Here is a 19621-nt window from a genome sequence, read left to right as displayed (position 1 = left end):
TCTTTTCATATTAGAGCTGACCATAATTTCAGTTAATTTATAAATAACTTTAAAACCTTACAATTGAAATGCACCAAACTATACCTGTGTAAAACCGATCATGTTTTTAATTATGGGCTAAAAATATCTAAGACAGTAAGCTGGAATTAGAAAAATTAAGATTCCAAATACATTGCTAGAGGATTTCACAATGGAGGGGTGAGGGAGTTAATGAAATTTTTTTTTTCTACATACAACATGATCATTAGCAAACTAGTAAATCTTAATTGGAATGATAAGGCAAAAATAGTAAATCCACACTTCTCCTATAAAAAAAAAAGTTACAGATTATCTTCTGGTAGGGAGAGCTATCATATATGAAGAACAAAGAAGATGCGATCACTCTGTTGCACACCCGGGCAGCGAGGAAATCAAATCCTCAGCATCTCGTTTTCTCTTCTCTCCGCAAAGGCTTTCTTCTTCCTCTTCTTCCCCTTCTTCAACATAGTCATCATCATCTTCTTCATCCTGAATTTCTTCTTTCATTAAGTATGAAAGGCCCACTTCCTCTTCTCCCTCTCCCAATTCTGAATCTGCATCATCTTTATCTTCATCCTCTTCTTCCTCCTCCTCCTCATATCCTTCAAGTAGACCAGTTTCATCTTCATCTTCATCTTCATCCTCATCATCTTCCTCTTCCGAGTCTGGTGCTTCCTTATCATCCTGATCAAAATCCATCTAAGTATGTGATTTGCTGCAACAGCTCAAAAATACTTTCTCTGTAATCTTCCAAGTTTGTGATGTCACAGTTAAACAAGTCCAAGCTTTTCAAATTTTTAAGATTTTGCAAGGCTTCCACGGTACTGAGATCTTTGATTTTGTTTCCACTCAGGTTGAGATAGGTAAGATTTGGACATTTCTCTGGCCAGGACTTCCAAACCTCCCGAAATTATATTGTTACCAAGTTCCAACTTCCGAAGTTTATTCAAGCTGGGGAGCCGAGCCAGTGAACTCAATTGCACATTAGCCATACTCAGAAACTCCACTTCTTTAAAAGTGTCATTCAGGCCTTCAATTTCCCCATTGACACACTGGCAATTATCAAGGACTAATTCTGTTACCTCCTCCGGGGCTCTGTTCCTTAACTCCAGGCTGATCCTGTTCTTCATCTCCATGTCCTCCCTCTCTTCGGCTGCTCCTCTCCTCCTTTACCCCTTTGCCACTACGAACAACCCTAATTTTTTTTTTTTTTCAGATTTGGAAATGAATGTAAAGAAAAGCAAATACAAATGCCCACAACCACCAAATAGGTGTAAAGGAGAAAGAAAAGAATAGCAAATGGAGTCCAAGGAGTTAGGACTCTTAACTCGCCTGCCCCCACCTCCTTGTCCACACACCCGCGCGCACACACCCAGACACCTCATTCTTAACAGCTGACTGGAAAGGACACAGGTCAGGAGGACACAGGTCAGGGCGACCCAGGAATTGGGGTATCATCTGGACTCCATGAAATCCCCTCTTCAGCACATGCATCTGACATCACTTTGTAAACAGCTGACCGAACAGGAGGACACAGGCTCAGGGCGAAACAGGAAGTGGGGCATCGCCTGGACTCCGTTAGATCCCCATTAGTATTGTGTTTAATTAGTTCTGCCTATGCTCTGGTCTTCGGTTGTTTATGAGCACAGAAAACTGGCTCTTCAGAGTTTTAACTCTACAACCCTGCAATCTGAAATTCTAAAAGGACTGAAATATGGTTCATATTTTTAACCTTTGGAATATGGCTCCATTCCCTTATAGAATTGCTCTCATTCTATAGTCTAAAACAAAGACAAAACAATTTTGTTTTCTCTATTTTCTTGTCACTTTTTATAGTTTCATATTTGATATTTAAGTCTAATTCATTTTAACTTATTTGTATAAGATAAATGTCCAATTGTAATCAATTGCATGTGGCTATCCAGTTTTTGCCATTCATTCCTTCCATGATACCTTTTGAGAACTAATTTTAAGAAATATGATTATGAAATTTTAATTAATATGAAATATAATTAATCAATTTTTTCTTTATCATCAGTCATTTTTGTATCTGTTTTGTAGTTTAGTTTATTATTTTTCATTGCTAACATATGTAGGCGTATATCTATATAAATTTAATTGATATTTAAAAAAAAAAATTTGGTGGGGGGGGCAAGTCCTGGGCCTTGGACTCAGGCCCTGAGCACCTTCCCTGGCTTCTTCCTGCTCAAGGCTAGCACTCTGCCACCTGAGCCACAGCGCCCCTTCTGGCCGTTTTCAATATATGTGGTGTTGGGGAATCGAACCAAGAGCTTCATGTGTAGGAGGCAGCACTCTTGCTACTAGGCCATATTCCCAGCCCTAATTGCTATTTCTTTACTGACGATTTACCCTGAAACTGTAACAGATAAACTCATTTAGTATCTAGCATCTTTTGTCTTTTCTTGTCTTATTGCACATTCTAGGATTTACAACCTTGCCTCAATCTCAAGCTTAATAGTATTGATTTTAGTATTTCAATAGTAAGTACACTTGTTTTTGTCTTTACAAAATTCCTTTCTTCAGATTGAGAAAGTTCTACATTAAACATATAAAAGAGCCTAAAACAACGAATTTGTTGAATTTTATCATTTTAGGCCTATCTATTGAATATTCATATGAATTTTCCTTTTGTTTTACTAACGTGAACATTTGTTATGTTTTTGTATTTCTGTGTTAGCACTGACGCTTTGTTGGTTTGTTGATTTATTTTTGTAGTTTTGTAGTTTGAATTTGGAGCAAATATGTTTGCTAGGCAGGCACTTTGCCACTGCACTACACATCCAGTTTTGTATTGCTCTGCTTAATTTTGTGAGTGCATGCCAGTACAAGGACTTGAAATCAGGGCTTCATCTCTGATGGACTTTATTTGTGCATGTGTATGCCAGTATTAGTGTTTGAACTCAGGGCAGTGTTCCTTAGCTTTTCACTTAAGGCTGACACTCCCCTACTTCAGCCACTACTCCACTTCTAGTTTTTGTTGTTGTTGTTTGTTTTGTAAGTGGGAGATAAGACTCTCAGACACATTCCTGCATAGACTAGCTTTGAACCAAAATCCTTAGATGTCAACCTCCAGAGTAGCTAGGTTTCTAGGCCTCAGCCAGTGCTCTGCATATGCATTTTAAATGACTAGTTTACATAATGTACATTCATGATTCATTTTTCTGCCCTGTGTACAGTGATAACTATGTAAGGTGTGGCTTTCCAGGAATTCAGTGGTCTTTTATCCTGACTCTCACTGCAGAGAACTAGTTAGCCAGCTACTCATCTAGGAAGAGATATGGAGCCAAAAAATTAGCTGGCAGAGGACAGGGATAGTTGTCTACCACAGGGAGAAATAAGGTATTAGTGAAAGAAAGCACAGTGGGGTTATTGTTATGGGACCTGGAAAAAACAAACTGTTTATCGAACTTCAGTCTTATGCTGTATGTATTCAGTCTTCCCAGGAGACATACAATCTCCCCAAACTCCCATTTCTCACCAGACTAATTTCTGTATTTAGCTGCTTCCTGGCCTTAATGCTTAAAGCTTAGACTGTTCCCTATTGTAAGACTCAATAAAAAAAATCTAGGCTGTTTCCTAACTAAATGTCTCCTACTTTAATGAGAGTTGATTTAATTTATACAGAGATATTTTTCAATACCCCCAAGCCTGTAAAACCACAGAGGAGAATCATCCTACAGCAGATGGTAAAACCCACATACCCTAATTGTTTAGTCTTAGGGTGCTTGCCTTCATTTGCTCTTCCCCACAAAATGGAAATGTTGGTGCTACTGGGTAAAGCCAATCAAACTACAGTAGCTCAAGGTGGAAATTTCTCCTGAGGTAGAGAATGAATGCAATTTTGTTTTCCTCTTGTTTTAAATTAGATTCCTTACCCTCCTCTCCTGTGTATGCTAAACATTTTTAGTCTTAAAATTTGAGACTAGAATCCAGTATAATTTATCATGTCCCAGTGTACTTTTTTTTTTTTTAACATCCACTGTGTTTACTTATAGATTCTTAGGAGAGGATAACAAAGGCTCAATAGCTATGGGCATATGATCATAGGAAATGATATTTATCAAAATGAACTCCAAGAAATGAAAATGAGGATTTTTTGTGTTTTTTTTTTCCTTTTTATTCTTTGTTACTGTTTTTTGTTTCCTGTATCTTTTGTTTTGTTTGAAAGTTTATCTGTTTTGAGATGGGTAAAAGGGGAAGCTCAGAAATTGGAGGATGAAGGTTGAAAATATATAATAGTGATATTCATTAGACATTATGGTGAAAATGAACTATACAACTTGTAGGGGAGGTGGGAGGGGAAAAATGGGAGAGAGCAAGGAAAAGGGTGTCATTGTCCAAAAAGAAATGTACTCCTTACATATATATGATATCATCATATATGGCATATATGTGATATTGCCACAAATTATATATATATATGTACATACACACACAAACACACACACACATACACACATGATATTTTCCCCTAATCTTTTCAAATTGTAGCCAAGGTTGCACTTCCTCCTTGTTCCAAGATTTATAAATCCCAAAATGAGTGACTAGGAGACAGGAAAATGCTGAGGTGAATTGGCAGCATGTAGAATATATTGAAGTATCTTGGTTTTTCTGGTTCCCCTTTGTCGGGATCTGAACGATCCCTTTCTCCCCGATCTCCCGGGGAGAATGCTTGAACCCTAAAATTTATGAAAGAACACTCGACCTTGCCTTCCGCCGGCAGAAGGACAAGGCGTACTCTCGTGGACTTGCGCTAAATTGAGGAAAGGTTGCTGAAGCCTCCCTTCCCCCCAGTCCCCTCACATGTTACCAGGAGCAGGGGCGGAAAGAAGGCATCAGGGACACGCTGCGATGGTGGGATGCATCTCAGCCCTCCGAGGGTGGGCCGGAGATATTTATTATGATGACAAAGGCAGAAGGGGAAGGACTTGGGGTGATTGCCTGATTGGCTGACTGTGCTGCCACTAAGTGATCCTGGAACTTCCTTTCTGGGCTGGGTGACTATCATGGTGGCATGCACTTGTTTGCCTCCCAAGGGGTGACGGGGGTGGGGGGGGTGGGGGGGGCTTCTTTTCTGGTTGAGGCTGAAAGGTGGGAGGGGCTCCCTCCCATTGTCCCAGGGCTGGGGGAAGGGCAGCATCTCGCTCTTGGTGCCCTTCCTCCACCAAGACCAAAACAGTCCCCAACACCCCTTTATCTTAGGGTGTTTATTTATTTATGCTAGTAATAGAGCTTGAACTCACAATCTGGCCATTAGATCTGTCCTTAGATCTTCGGTTTAAGACTAGCCCTCTACCACTTGAGCTACCAGTCTACTTCTGGCTTTTTGGTGGTTAATTGGAAATAAAGGTCTCATAGAATCTCATTGAGCTTCAATCCCATTCTCTAGCTCCTTGGCAGTTTGCTCTGGCTCAAGCAGGGTTATGAATGAATGAACACCTCAAGGAGAGAAAAGTACACTGTCATCAGATAACTACTGTATTCGGGATATTTCACTACCTTCACATATATATATATATATATAGACACAGATATTTAATATACAGATGTCTATGATTGTATATTCTATATTATATCATAATGTTATGAGTATATACTTATAATTATGTATATTATATTATGCAATATATGTAAATATATTTATTTAAACATATATAATACAACATATATTGTGTATATTATGTATAGATGTATGCATAGGTGTATATTTATGTATATACTTATGTATATGTAACATATACTTATGTATATGTAATATATACTTATATGTATTTAATAAATATGTATAAATATATATGTATATGACCAAAAATTGTGGAATTTAGTGAAGTGTAAGAAAGAAAAGAGGTGGAACTAGAAGTGTGGCTGAAGTAGTAGAGTTCCAGCCTTGAGCACAAAAGCTAAGAGAAATTGTGAGGTACTGAATGAGTTCAAGCTCTTGTACAGGCACAAAAGCAATCAAACAAGTCAACAAATAGAAAAAAATAGTTCCTGGTAAGTTTTGGTACATTCTCTTCTACAATATACTAGTCTATATTTTAAAAATTAAATATGTGCCCATATATATGTGAATGTGTCTATGAGTGTGTATATATGTGTATATACACAGAAAATTGAAATTATCTATTTGTAACACTTTTCATTTTATATATCATGAATATTTCCATTGTCTGTACAATACTCTGTAATATTATTTAAATAACAAAGTTATTTAAGCCAAACGTTTCATTACCTATATTCAATGTCCTAGGCACTATATTGGATAATAAAGGCTTACAAGGAAAAAGGCAATTGTGCTTTTGCCCTAAAGATGGTTAAATTTCGTACAAGGACACAAATAATAAACCAGGAACAAATGGGTAAGATTGATAAAATAATTTAATCTGCAAACTATTGGGAAGGAAGTATATATATATATTCATAATACATAATTGTTTTATTAAAGTCAGAGAGGGCATTAGAGTTGAGAACTATGGAATAAGTGTTAAAATCCAACTTAAAAGTTATATTCCAAGAAAAAGGATAGAAGTCCTAGCAACGGGCCCAGCAAGTAAGACTAGGGTAGGAAAGATCATGGGCTGCTGAAGATTTGTGTCTCTCTGAAATGTTGTGAGTGGGGAGAAGGAAGAGGTGTGAACAGAGAGGAAATAATATAGGGGTTTTGGGGCTATGAAAGATCATATAGGAGTTTGTGGACCATGAAGAATCCAAGTTTCCAAGAAGATAACAAGGGTTATAACTCAAGAATTGACCTGATCTGATTAAGGTACAGTGAATGTGATTTTCTCCATCATAGCCTTAAGCAAGTGCAAATAGTTTATTTCTTAATCCAATTTACATTCTGAATTATAGTATCAAGCTGAGCCAGTAGCAGCACAACCAAGCCTATTCAGTTTAAAGTTTCTCCCCATTCAATCTAGGGCTGCTGCTTTTACCAAAATAATTTTAAAAAGTAGTTTGTTGGAGCTAGGAGCCAATGGCTCATGCCTGTAACCTTAGCTACTCAGGAGGCTGAAATCTGAAGATCAAGGTTCAAAGCCAGTTCTAGCAGGAAAGCTCATGAAACTCTTATTTCCAATTTACCACCAAAAAAGTCAAAAGTAGAGCTGTGGCTCAAGTGGTAGAACATAAACAGCTCAAGGATGGCACCCAAGCCTGAATTCAAGCCTTAGTATTGGTACACACACACATAAAAAGTGGTGGTGATTTAAAAAGTGAACAGAGGAGTGCTGTCCCCATACTCCACTGACTGCGACAGTACTATGAAGAGTCATCTGTCTCAAAAATAAAAATTAAAACCTGGGCACTGGTGGCTCACATTTGTAATCCTAGATATTCAGGAGGCAGAGATCTGAGGATCTGGTTCAAAGCCAACTCAAGCTGGAAAGTCTATGAGACTCTTATCTCCAATTAACCATCAGAAAACCAGTAGTGGAGCTGTGGCTCAAAGTGATAGAGCACGGGCTGGGAATGTGGCTTAGCGGTAGAGTGCTTGCTTAGCATGCATCAAGCCCTGCTTTCGATTCCTCAGCACCACATAAACAGAAAAAGCTGGAAGTGGCACTGTGGCTGAAGTGGTAGAGTGCTAGCCATAAGCAAAAAGCCAGGGACAGTGCTCAGGCCCTGAATTCAAGCCCCAGGACTGGCAAAAAAAAAAGGGGGGGGGGAAAGCACTAACCTTGAGCTGAAGAGATGAGGGACAGTGCCCAGGTCCTGAGTTCAAGCCCCACAAATGATGGATTTAAAAAAAAAAAAACCACAAAACATCATCCATAAAAAAACCAAGTGCCTTGATTTCACTGGTATTGAATTAACATTTAAATTTACTTGAGAATTTATTTTCTTCTTGGAACACTGGTTATATAATATTAAATCTTCTATTTGCCTTGCCTTATAAAATTATTTTGTGCATTATTTCTGTCATATATATTCTAGGTATTAAATGTGGTTTGTGACAGTTTATTTTTTGGTATTTATATATTTATTTTGCCTCTGTTCATTCTGTTAGCTGTGTAAGAGTTTCACCTGGCTCTTTTCATATTTTAGTCAAAAGGTACAGACTCCAAGTAGTAATTTTATTTCATCTTGCAGTGGTTAAACATTTTTATACATCTTGTATTTATACTATTGATTTTCTCTTTTAAAACAGGATTTCAAAAAACAGTGATATTTCAAATATTTTATTCCTATATACTCATCTAGACTACGACATTTTATCATGTTACGTACTCCTACTTAAAGATTAAAGATTACATGTATATATAATGTTTTGACATTCATGATCATATGATCAAATTTTTTTATCTGATAATTGTATATTCTCATTATTTATTGTAGCATAGAACTTATATTGGTGAGATTTACATGTTTATATTTTAATTCTAGAGAAGTTGGGCATTAAATGAAAAAGGATCACATATCATAATGCATTGTGAAGTGGTTATATGAATATATTAAAGGTAATAAAAAATTTCTTAGAAAAGAAGTATCATGAAGAAGGAGAGTGTGTGGCATAGACTTGCTATGGGAAGATGACATGCAAGCCCAAGTCACACAACTTTCACTACCTTCCTCATTACAGACCTGGCTTTGTTAGGCTGTGAGAGTATAAAAATTGTTTACCTTTTAATTTTATTTCATTTAAAAATCATATGTTTTAATCCATTTTGTTACATTCCAGTCTCACAGTTAGTCTTACTCCATAAATAAATTACAAAGCTTCAGTGATGAAAAAATGTTTGAATAATGAGAAATTTTTCTGTTTCTTAGTACAAAATAACTAGTCACAAAAGCTATATCTAGCCTAGATCTTTCTTTTTTTATATAGTTTTTTTCAAATTTTTATTATCAAACTGATGTACAGAGAGGTTACAGTTTCATATGTTAGGCATTGGATACATTTCTTGTACTGTTTGTTACCTTGTCCCTCATACTCCCCTCTCTCCTCCCCCTTTCCCTCCCCCCCCACCCCCCCGGAGGTGTTCATTTCACTTACACCAAACAGTTTTGCAAGTATTGCTTTTGTAGTTGTTTGTTTTTTTTTACCCTGTGTCTGTCAAATTTGGTATTCCCTTTCAATTTCCTACTTCCAATACCAGTATACACGGTTTCCAATATACTCAGATAAGATTACAGAGATAGTGTAGGTACAACCACTGGAAGGTGATACAAGAACATCATCAATAGGGGCTGGGGATATAGCCTAGTGGCAAGAGTGCCTGCCTCGGATACACGAGGCCCTAGGTTCGATTCCCCAGCACCACATATACAGAAAACGGCCAGAAGCGGCGCTGTGGCTCAAGTGGCAGAGTGCTAGCCTTGAGCGGGAAAAAGCCAGGGACAGTGCTCAGGCCCTGAGTCCAAGGCCCACGACTGGCCAAAAAAAAAAAAAAAAAAGAACATCATCAATAATAGAAGCTACAGATACACATGGGACGTTGAAAGTAGTTACAACTGTGATATAACAATTGTCTCCATAACATGGAGTTCATTTCACTTAGCATCATCTTAGGAGTTCATAAAGGTATAGCTATTGGGCCTTGTGATGCTCTGCTATGACTTGCCTAAACCTGTACTAATTATTCCCAATAAGGGAGACCATAGAGTCCATGTTTCTTTGGGTCTGGCTCACTTCACTTAGTATAATTTTTTCCAAGTCCTTCCATTTCCTACAAATGGGACAATGTCATTCTTTCTGATAGAGGCATAAAATTCCATTCTGTATATGTACCACATTTTTGTGGTACACAACATTGTTGTGTTGGTTAGCCTAGATCTTTTTTATGAACCTTATTCTTTAGTAACCTTTTCTATTTCCTTAATGATTGTTTCCTTTATATATTGTGTGTGAACAATTCTATAGTATTTAAGAATTGTTAAAGTAGGTTATTTTTCACATACTTTGAAAATAGTTTCTGCTTCTCTGGTTATGTTTCTAAACCTAATTTTTATGAATTTATGTCCTCTTGTTTCTTTCTGAGGTAACATTTACTAGAGAAAAATAATTGTTTTCCTGAAGAACTTGTTTTTTGATTTACACAGTCAATTTCTTTATTTGTTTTCTACTTTGAACATTATTAATTCCTTTCATATCATTTGGTTTGTTCTATTGTTCTTCATAGAAGTTCTTTAATTGAGTTCTTACTAGGGTTCATTTAATAATGAAAACATATATAACCATAAAGTAACTGAGAACATACCACATATTCACATGGGAGTTTTCTATTCTTTATTTTTTCTAGAAATCTTGCAAATGTCTAGATATTTTCTCTGAATTAAGAATGTTTTAAAATGACTAAGTTTTAATTATTTTTAAATCTAGAAAAAAGGTAAAGCTTTATTTTCATTACAAAAGAAAATGTGAATCCTCAGATGGCCTAAAGTTGCTAAGATGGTTTCTCTCATGACTGCACTGTCCCAAAAGTCTCCATAGTTTTAAACCAGCCTCCCCTGGGCTTACCCCTTAAAAACCTTAAATACATAGGCACCATAAGTACAACGTAAGTGTTGTGTTTTTCTCACCTCATCACATGTGAGGCGCATGATGCCCACCTGATTTTGTGAACACCTGACCAAGATATTGCCCAGTATCTTAATCACGTACTTAGGATTTTCTTTTCAATTGGTCAGTCATCTATAAGCAGATATGTTAAAACTATGAAAATACCTTGCTTTTCATCCATGTTCATTGTATTCTCAGGAAGAATAGAAGCAACAGAATCAAACTAAATGTCCCTTTATGCTATTATAGGTGGAAGCGCAGTTGCCTTGTATGAGTGTCCTTGTTTAAGGGGTTCGGGGGCTGGGAATATGGCCTAGTGGCAAGAGTGTGTGCCTCCTACACATGAAGCCCTCGGTTCCATTCCCCAGCACTACATATATAGAAGTGTCACTGTGGCTCAAGTGGCAGAGTGCTAGCCTTGAGCAAAAAGAAGCCAGGGAGGACAGTGCTCAGGCCCTGAGTCTAAGGCTCAGGACTGGCCAAAAAAAAAAGGGGGGGGGGGGTTCGGCTCCAGCCAATTGTTGACAGCTCACGAATACTAGCCCAGCATTGCTGTGGCTTTTCATTTTCAAGAAACAAAAACTGAAAAATCTCTAATGAGACTGATTTAAATTTTAAATGTTCAAAAGAAATTTAGAATTAAGTAGATTTTACTTTCATTAAGTTCTAGGAATTATTTTTCTTTGTTTAGACAACAGAAATTTACTTTCTTACAGTTATACTAGGAACTATTTTTTGTTTATGAAATAAAGATTTCTTCAATAACCAACCATACATTCAACAATGTATTCTTCAAGCTCCATGTTTTTTTTAATATTTTTGTAGTTTTATTTTTCTGTTACCTACAGTAATTTCATTATGTTATGGTAGAATACAGAGGGTTATTTCAATTTGTTATATTTGATGAGAACTTCTTTATGTCCTACAATATGATCTACCATGTTCTGTAGAGCAGAATATGTATTGTGCAGTTGCTGAGTGAAATATTCAAGAATCAAGACAGCCCGCAGAATTAAATAAAACTCTCACCAGCTTTTCAGTGAAAAAAATTAAATTGAAATTTTAAAATGAAAATGAAAATAAATAAATAAATGAGCAAATGAGTTGAAAACAGCTTTCAGAAGAAGTAAAAATGGAACAGAAAGAAATGCTCAACATCCTTAGACATAAAGCAAATGTAAACCAAAACTACATTGTGATTCCATCTCTCTCTGGAGAGAATGGTAATCATCCAGAAAATAAGAAACATATACTGGCAAAAATATGGGGGAAAGGAACCCTCATACACTTGATGAAAATTTAAACTGTTACAATCACTATGGAAATCAGTATGGAGGTTACTCTAACAATAGATCTACTTTATGATCTTGCCTTATTACTCTTAGGAACATGATATTAGGGTTTTCAGGGAAATGGATAGAACTGGAAGTTATCATCTTGAGCAAGATAGGCAAGAAAAGAAAAGCAAAATATTGAATGTTTTACTCATTTGTGAGATCTAGACCTGATATAGTGATAATGGTTGACAAGTACGATGACAGTGACGATGATGGGACATTAATGTAAAAGGAGAAATGTCTGGTGAGAATCAGTTTGCCAGGGAGAAGGAAAGGATCCTAAGGGGTAAACAAGACACACACTTGGCTTGGCATCAGTGACTCACACCTGTAATCCCAGTTACATAGGCAGCTGAGATTTGAGGATCATTCAAAGCCAGCCTGGGCAGACAACTTCATGAGACTCTTATTTCCAATTAAGCATGCAAAAGCCAAAAGTGAAGCTGTGACTCAAGTAGAAGAGCACTATCCTTGAGCAAAAAGCTAAGGGAAAACACTCAGGCCTCCAGTCAAGCCCCAATTCTCTCCATCCCTCCCTTCCTCCCTCTTTCTCTTCCTCCCCCCTTTCTTTTGCACCCACATGCACACACAAACCATCATGACTATATAATAAAAGCATGACAAACACTGAAAAAGAAAGGAGCAGTGAGGAGTTACCAGAATATAATAGAGAACTTATTCAAAATATACTATGCTTCTATGGTATTATTACCACAACCCCCTCCTACTGTTAGTGTATGCTAATTAACAAATAAAATAAGTACATTTTAAATTATTTTTTAAAGAACTGCAGGGTAGAGCACATTAGCAGATTGAATCAAATCAAATTTTGATCTTTGCTTTAGGTAATCACATCCAGGCTCACTTTGGATATTAATATTTCATTCTACACAGAATAGCTGGACTGAGTTTTTGAAATAGAAATTTAATTGCACCACTACCCTGTTAGAAATCTTTAATATCTTTCTCTTGTACATTGCATAAAGCCCATCTCTATACAAGAGTTTCCAGCCTGATATCCTCTTGGCTTTGAGTAGAAAAATGGAACTTGCCACAATTCCTCTAGAACACTCATGTTTGCTTGGTTCCAGGTCACAGCACAGTGAACCTTGCTTGAATACTTATCTCCCCTGCTTTCTCCAGTCAGTTTGTGCTAACTCTTCAGGTCTTGGCTGTCTCTTCTCTTTTCTCTAGGCTACCTCTCTTACTTCAATGCTGCCTTAAGACAAAGTCTGCTATGAACCTGGGTCTAGATCCTCATTATATTCTGCATTTCTACCATTCACACTAGCTTGTCTGCCACCCTATGTGCCTTCTTTTGCTAATTCCCTAGGCATTAAAACACATGGGGCTGAAGCATTTTTGATCTGGTTCAATAAGTTCTGCTTGGTGACTGCTGTGAATTAGGGATGAGCAAGAATGGAGTTGATATTCTGTATGTCTCCACACCAGCTGTGTCTCCTAGGCCTTCCAAGCTGGTTTCCCAATGGACTCTTGATCTCTGAATTCCCACTGGATGCGCCAGTCCATTCAGTTAGATGAACCACCGAAGATGAAATCTTTAAAAATTCTCTTAAGTAGATTCTTAACCTGGAATTCCTCCTTAAATATTTTTCAAGTATTACTTTGAGCTATTTTTATTCTTATATTCCTGTTAATTATTAGTTAATTATGGCATCTTTTTTTTCCCCTAGGCTTGAGATCCTTCAGAAAAGCAATTGGATTTTATGCCCCTCTGTTGTTCCATGGACCTGATACCTGATACCTGAAAAGTGGTTTATAGTCATTGATAAAATGAAGTAATGAATGGTGGTTATGTCTTATCATGCATAGAATTGATCACTGGTATTTTTAGGTTTTTGGCACCATTTGAACTCAGGGCCTGGACACTATCTCTGAGGGAGTTTTTGTTTTCTTTTTCATTTTTGTTTTGCTCAGGATAGCACTGGACCCCTTGAGCCACAATTCCATGTCTAGTTTTTTGGTGGTTACTTGGAGATAAGAGTCTCATGGCATTCCTGCCTGGGCTGACTTTCAACCATGATCCTCAGATCTCAGCCTCCTGAATAGCTAGGATAACAGACATGAGCCACCAATGCCTAGCTTGATCATTGACTTTAAGAGTATCAAATACTCCACTTGGTATTTAACATATATACTAAAACATTTAGCTTTAAAAATGCTACTGATGTTTGAACAGAGGGCCCTAAGGCTTGCTAAGATAATACATTACCACTTGAGGCATGCCTTCAGCTGGCTGGCTGCTGGTTATTTTTAATGATGGAGTCTAGCAAAATTTCTTGCTCAGGCTGGCCTCAAACCACCATCCTCTAGTTTTAAGCTTCCTGAGTAGCTAGGGTTACAAATGTGAGATATAGGTTTCTGATTCCAAAATACTTAGCTTTAAAACTGGGAAGAAATAATTTAACATAAAGAATTCTGTTATCCTGACTTTGAAGTAAATAATCATTTGTATGGTCTCCTGTCGAATGGGCAGGGAATCTAAGTGAAATTGTAGCTTTGCACTTGCCTTTCAGAAGCCATCATTTCAGCCTTCTGAAATGGTTTGCCTATGACCTTCTCACCCGCAACATGCTTATTCTTGTTTCTTCTTCCCATATACTTCATTTTCCTGTCAGGAAAAATGCATGGATATTTTGATCAGCTGTAACCTTCAAAGTATATTGAGATACCTTTTATAGAGTTTTGACTGAAATGAATCTGCTGATGAGAACACCAGGTTGTCTATCCATGGCAGTGTGTGGTATGTACTCCAAGTGACCAGAGATGACTCACATTGGTCTTTCTCTTACAAATGAGATGAGGCAAAGCCCTTAGGCACTGCTATGTGGCTCCAGAACCCTCTCTTGCCCTGTCCCTCATAAATTCAATAAGATGTTAGGAAGGTAAAGAAATATTTCCCTACCATCTTCCAGAGGGAACTTTTAACAATGGAACTGATATACATACATATATACATATGTATATATACATATATATGTATATACATGCATGTACATATATATGTATGTATATAAATACATGCATGCATATATATACATGCATACACACACAAATACAATTAAGGAGTTAATGTATCTGTGATGGTAGGTGTTTGACCACGCATGAGGGCAAGTTACAGATTGTTTAATTATGGATACTTTCTTGAATTTCGAATGTCATATGGTAAGTAGAAGAGAGCAAACTCTCGCTTTTCTCAATGCTTTTTGCTTAGAATTCTCACACTAAAAGGGAAAAGATTTTGATTTTGTGTTTGTCCTCTCTTAATTGTGATGATACATTAAAGACAATATCTACTGTCACCAGGATCGATCTGTGAGATTTTCTCTTTTCCTAGAAGAAATGGCAGGTATTTTTTTGAAAAAGTGGTAATAGTGTGGTTTTATACAGATGATGCCTGAAATGCTGCGTATGAGAGTTTAAAAAAGGCTGACGAGGATTTAGAGTGTGGCTAATCAGCGGGCCTGCCCTAACTAATTGCAAGGAGCACCAAACTGAAAATCTTGCTGATTGCATTTCTTGTCTGAGAACTGCATACCTAAGCACATAATTAGCCATAACAGCATTAATAATCCTCCAACAAACACATTTGCCAAGTTCTTTGCTTTCATTTTAATTTGTGTCACTACCTTTCTCACATTTTCCCAATGAAGTCAGACTAAGGACACTAAAAGATAAAATGTAAATGCCAATTATATACTAAGCATGGGAAAACAAATTCTTTTGTTTTATTATTAAATAACTAACAATGAGCCTACATACTCCTGGCTTTAATATAGAGAATAGTCACACAGAGATCATTGTAAGTGGAAGACATCAAATGGACCACACTATATGTCTCAGATAAGCTTTTGCTTTTGTGGGGGAGGGGGGAGGATGAGCATAAATAATATATGAGAATTTCATTTTACAAAGTCAGATGTGCATGATAACTTCAGTTTCCATATAAATCACCAGATTAACCTTAGCCCTTCATGTGGCCTCTTGGTGGAAAGTTTAGCTCAGTAACTTGCTCAACTTTGCTTCTTCTTGGCTGTGGTGTCTAAATTCATGCTGGGGAAGCAAGCTGGATTAGTCATCAGCTATGATGGCATCCACTGGATAGTGTATATATGTGTATTGGAACTAGGGAAGGGAAGAGGAGTATCAAAATTGAGAGACAAAGGATAAAAAGACAAACCAATATAACAGAAATACTTATAAAAATATATTCTGTAAACCAAGTGTACGATGCATGGGGGAGGGGAGGGAAGTGGGGAGGGTGGAAGGCAGCCAGGGGATGAGGGAGAAGGTAACAAGTTGGATAAGAAATGTATGCACTGCCTTAGGTATGAAACTGTAACCCCTCTGCACATCACTTTGACAATAAAGAAATGAATAAATTAAAAAACAATAAAAAGAGTTTAGGGAGGCACCTGTCATTGTTCCAGGGCACTGCTATGCAGTCAGGGGACTAGGGGCAGGAAGTACTCTGCATTCCCAGCTGAACTCTACAGATGGCACATAGACAGGGCAGGATTTTCTCCTTGAAACAGTTACAGTTGGGCAGCATTCCCCTGATGCAGCTTGAGGCTAGAGATACAGTATTTTGGGGAATCAGGGGGAGCTGAGGGCCTAAGATGGAGACTGTCAAGTCCCAAAAGTAGAAGAACATTCTAACCCTTTCTTTCCAGGGCTGGCTTTGAACCATGATCCTCAGATTTCAGCCTGATTAGCTAGGATTAGAGGCTGGAGCCACCACTACTCATCTGATTATTTTTAAGTGTTCTCATTTGTTTGTTTGTATTATTCAGATAAAATGGGTATAAATTTTCATGGTCTCAGTGAAATTGTATTAACACTTCTGTCTGGAAAACCATACGGAGGATAAGCATTTGGAAAGGCTGGGACACTCAAAACCAAGTGGGCAGGATTCTGACTCTCCACCCTCCATTAGATGGCTATAATCACTTAGTGTCTAGATACAGTTTTTGTTTCCTTTTTTTGGAGGTTGCATTTCACTATTATAGCCCAGACTGGCGTTAATCTTGCCCATCTCAGCCTTCTGAATGTTGCAATTATAGGTATATGCCACCACCCTTAGCTTCTATATATAATTTGAACTCATATTACTTTGTAGTTTGGTGGTCATGTAAGATAAGATGATTTGCCTATTTGTCATGACTTTGAAATCAATATTAATGCTATCAATATTATTACTTGTTTGCTTGATAGACAAATCAAGATGAGTCCAATCCAGAACTTTGGTTTTGCACTTATAGGTTAGCATTTCAAATTTCCCCAAAGTATATTTGCCAGTAAATAATACAAATATTTCTTTGACATTTTCCTTATCATTTCTGAAAGTCCATAGGAAATGTGATTATCTTCCTTATTGGAGTAATATGGTGAACCTTTCCTTATTGGGAAAAGAAAGGTGATCTGAATGATTAGACTTGGATTTTCCTGCAGGTTGACCTCTTGTTGGCTGTCCAAACTCGACCAATACATTATTTTACAGGACAGGTGTGAGGTGGAAAATTCAAATCTGCTATGTGTGACCTAGATCTTGACTACAAATGCAATCTGTTTGAATACAAATTTTCAAATTTATTGACAATTTTAAATGCTTTAAATTTTAACTTAATACTTCAATTAGACAGTTTTTGTGTCTGCTTTTCTTTTTTCATTTATTTATTTATAATTCAATTTTGTGTCTGCTTTGGTTCTTGAAAACAGGGCCTAACACTCTTACTAGCTGGTGTTCTACCAACTGAGTCACAGCTGCACTTCTGGTTTTTTGATGGTTAATTGATGATATGAGTTTCATGGACTTTCCTGCCTGGGTTGAATTTGAACTGTAATCACCCAATCTCACCCTCCCAAGTAGCTAGGATTACAGATGGGAGCCACTCACTCTTACCACGCTCCTTTAAAAAATAAACAATGAAAATTTCCTCTTTTAAAATTAAAATTTTGTCTTTATTGAAAAGGTGGTGAGCAGGGTGTTTTCAGTTACATAAGTAAGGTAATGATTACATTTGTTTTTAGACAATGTTACCCCATCCTTTATTTTCTCCCACTCCTCCCTACTCCCCTCCCCTCCAAGTTATAAGGTTGATATCCAACCTATTGTTAAGTGAGTATCGTTGTTATATTAGTTCATCCTTTGACCTGCTGTTTCTGTGATTCCCTTTCCCTTTCCCTAGTGAAATAATCTTGTATACATGACACAAGGTACAGAAAACTAAGAGTCATGAAAGAAAAAAGACTAAATATTTAAATAAATAAATAAACTGTGTACAGTGCCCAGTAAAGACCTCTTGTATCCACATCATAGAGTTCATGTTGGTACACTTCATTATATGTGGTTCTATGTATTAAGCACCTGGGTTGTTGAGATCCCGTGTTAAGAATATCATAGACATATTCTAGTTCTTATGTATGAGGGAAACCATGCAACCTACTTTTCTTGGGGTTTGGCTTACTTCAATTATTAGCAATGCAAATAGTGTACAACCAGAAAATACAGTTGAATCTTCTAAATATGTAGAAAAACTTGTTTTACTATTCCATTTTTATAAAGTTTAAGGAAAGCTAAATAAGACTCTAGAAGTGTTGACAGTTACTATACTTGTGGAGGTGGGGAGGTGAGTCTGGAGGGAATGTAGAGGTAGTACAGTTTCTGCTACTTCTCTTTTCACCAAAGGTTGTTTATTTTATTTATTATTATCTTTAAGTAGTTCTACAAAAGAGGTGCCATATAACAAAGCAGTGTATGAATACATGGGCTACTTACAACTGGGTAGGACTAAGTATTCAGTTAATCACTGTGATGTTTTGTCTCTACACATCCTGCACAGCAACTTTTATGTTGGTAATTTCCATTTTCCCAAAGCAAACTGTAATTCATGGCCCCAGTAACACCTTATTAAATCACATTTTCTTTTTCTTTTTTTTTTTTTGGCCAGTCCTGGGCCTTGGACTCAGGGCCTGAGCACTGTCCCTGGCTTCTTCCCGCTCAAGGCTAGCACTCTGCCACTTGAGCCACAGCGCCGCTTCTGGCCGTTTTCTGTATATGTGGTGCTGGGGAATCGAACCTAGGGCCTCGTGTATCCGAGGCAGGCACTCTTGCCACTAGGCTATATCCCCAGCCCTAAATCACATTTTCTTAAACAATGTGATCTTGGGCACCTTTCAAAATATAGTGAGAACTTAAAAAAAGAAATGATGACGGAGGGTCAAAAATACATAGATGATGGAATGTTTACACAAGAAGTAGACATTTAAGCACACACATCTTTTTTCCCATAAAGCCACAAACTATCATCTTTTATAATTAACATGGATTAAGGACACATGTTTCATAGTTATCCGCAGATACCCCAATGAATAAGCCAATCAATGAAAAAGAAAGTGATCTAGACAGGTAAATTGATGTGTAGAAAGTAATCTGTTGTAGTAAGCAAGTAGGATTTATTCCCTGATGCAGTCGGTGAGTGTGTAGCTCCAGGTGATGTTAAATAAAACCCAGCTAACAAAGCACTGAGTCCAGATTCTGCTCAACCAGCAGATTTCTCCAGCAGGCAATTAAATATGCTGAACACAGTGTAATTAATTCTTGGGTCAGATTCAAAATCTCTTACTACCCTAGATATCTATCTGTATTCTTTCTTTTTTAACTTTTGTGAAAGTATTACAGTATAATAAAAATGTACAAGTAGGTATTAAAAAGTTGAATGAC

The 19621-nt window shown here is 37.1% G+C and overlaps 1 protein-coding gene across 1 annotated transcript; it reads right to left on the bottom strand.

Annotated features, from left to right (window-relative positions):
• Window positions 1-588: 588 nt before the first annotated feature.
• On the bottom strand, window positions 589-1370 carry LOC125352291 (acidic leucine-rich nuclear phosphoprotein 32 family member E-like). Its single transcript, XM_048347398.1, is given in 2 exon segments — window positions 589-901; window positions 903-1370. Coding segments are annotated over 2 exon segments (447 nt in total). The 5' UTR covers window positions 1155-1370; the 3' UTR covers window positions 589-706.
• Window positions 1371-19621: the final 18251 nt, after the last annotated feature.

The sequence above is a fragment of the Perognathus longimembris genome, chromosome 6, assembly GCF_023159225.1.
Source record: "Perognathus longimembris pacificus isolate PPM17 chromosome 6, ASM2315922v1, whole genome shotgun sequence".
Taxonomy (NCBI): domain Eukaryota; kingdom Metazoa; phylum Chordata; class Mammalia; order Rodentia; family Heteromyidae; genus Perognathus; species Perognathus longimembris.
The sequence above is the reverse complement of the archived record's forward strand: the minus strand, read 5'-3'. Positions and strand labels throughout refer to the sequence as shown.